This window comes from Galeopterus variegatus, unplaced genomic scaffold, assembly GCF_000696425.1.
Source record: "Galeopterus variegatus unplaced genomic scaffold, G_variegatus-3.0.2 Scaffold2616, whole genome shotgun sequence".
Lineage (NCBI taxonomy): Eukaryota > Metazoa > Chordata > Mammalia > Dermoptera > Cynocephalidae > Galeopterus > Galeopterus variegatus.
The window spans coordinates 95,256-96,356 of NW_007728727.1; the positions used below are offsets into that span (position 1 = coordinate 95,256).

The 1,101-nt window shown below is 41.9% G+C and overlaps 1 protein-coding gene across 2 annotated transcripts in view; it reads left to right on the forward strand.

Annotated features, from left to right (window-relative positions):
- Positions 1-1,101, forward strand: part of PPP1CC (protein phosphatase 1, catalytic subunit, gamma isozyme) — a 36,727-nt gene that overhangs the window by 19,138 nt on the left and 16,488 nt on the right. For both annotated transcript variants that reach the window (XM_008582444.1, XM_008582445.1), the window contains exon 4: positions 733-837. In XM_008582444.1, coding sequence (XP_008580666.1) covers positions 733-837 — 105 coding nt within the window. The remainder of the gene's footprint in view (positions 1-732; positions 838-1,101) is intronic.

Genomic DNA, 1,101 nt, shown 5'->3' on the forward strand with positions numbered 1-1,101 from the left:
AGCGGCGCACTTATCCAGTGCGCCACCGGGCCGGCCCCTGTATTCCCTTATCATAATTGTGATACCTGCTAGAATATTTAGGGGTTGCAGGTTATCTGGTGTTGGTAGGTTATTGGAAACAGGATGGCAGTTAACTCTCAGAGGTTTCCTCAGAAGGAAGATGGTAATGGCACATGTACAACTTGTTCATAATTGCCGTTAGAAATAGGGAGCTACTGGGCCGAGCCTGTGGCGCACTCGGGAGAGTGCAGCACTGGGAGCGCAGCAGTGCTCCTGCCGTGAGTTCGGATCCTATATAGGGATGACCGGTTCGCTCACAGCGCTCACTGGCTGAGCGCGGTGCGGCCGGTCTCAAAAAAAAAGAAAAAAGAAATAGGGAGCTACCTATAGTTTGAGATTGGACGAAACAGACTAGATTTCAAACAGTTGGTGCTGACAAATAATTGTTGGGATTTGATGTAATCCTTAATCTTTATTATATGTGGAATTCTGATTTCATACTTCTGTAGAATTTTAAATATTTCATATGAAAATGTAATTTGCTGCTTATTGATAGACATCTTCAAGTGTCATGTATATCCAATTTGCCTAATCCCCTTCCAGGAGATTTTTAGTAAATGCATAGTTCCCATTAAAAGGTAATCAGAACCTTGCTTTGGGGAAATCATCCTCAGAAAATGAACCTGAGGAATAGTAAGTAATCTCTTTTAAACCATCCTAAAATTTCCACAGGTAAAAGAAGATACAACATTAAACTATGGAAAACTTTCACAGACTGTTTTAACTGCTTGCCGATAGCAGCCATCGTGGATGAAAAAATATTCTGCTGTCATGGAGGTATGTGGGCTGATTTTTAGTCCAAATAGGTTTGGATTTTTTCTAAAGGGTGGACACTTTGACATTTATGAGTTATCATTGGTGACTTTTCCTGTCAGATGACTCTCCTTTGTTGATGTGTTCCATCACAGGGGCTACTCTGACACAGCCAGGCTCATTTGGATAGAAATCTGAAGTAAGCAATTAACTTGTTGCAGGGAATTCTAGACTCTGTAGCAGTTTGATTTAAAAATATGAGGGTACTTTAGGGCCAGCCCGGTGGCG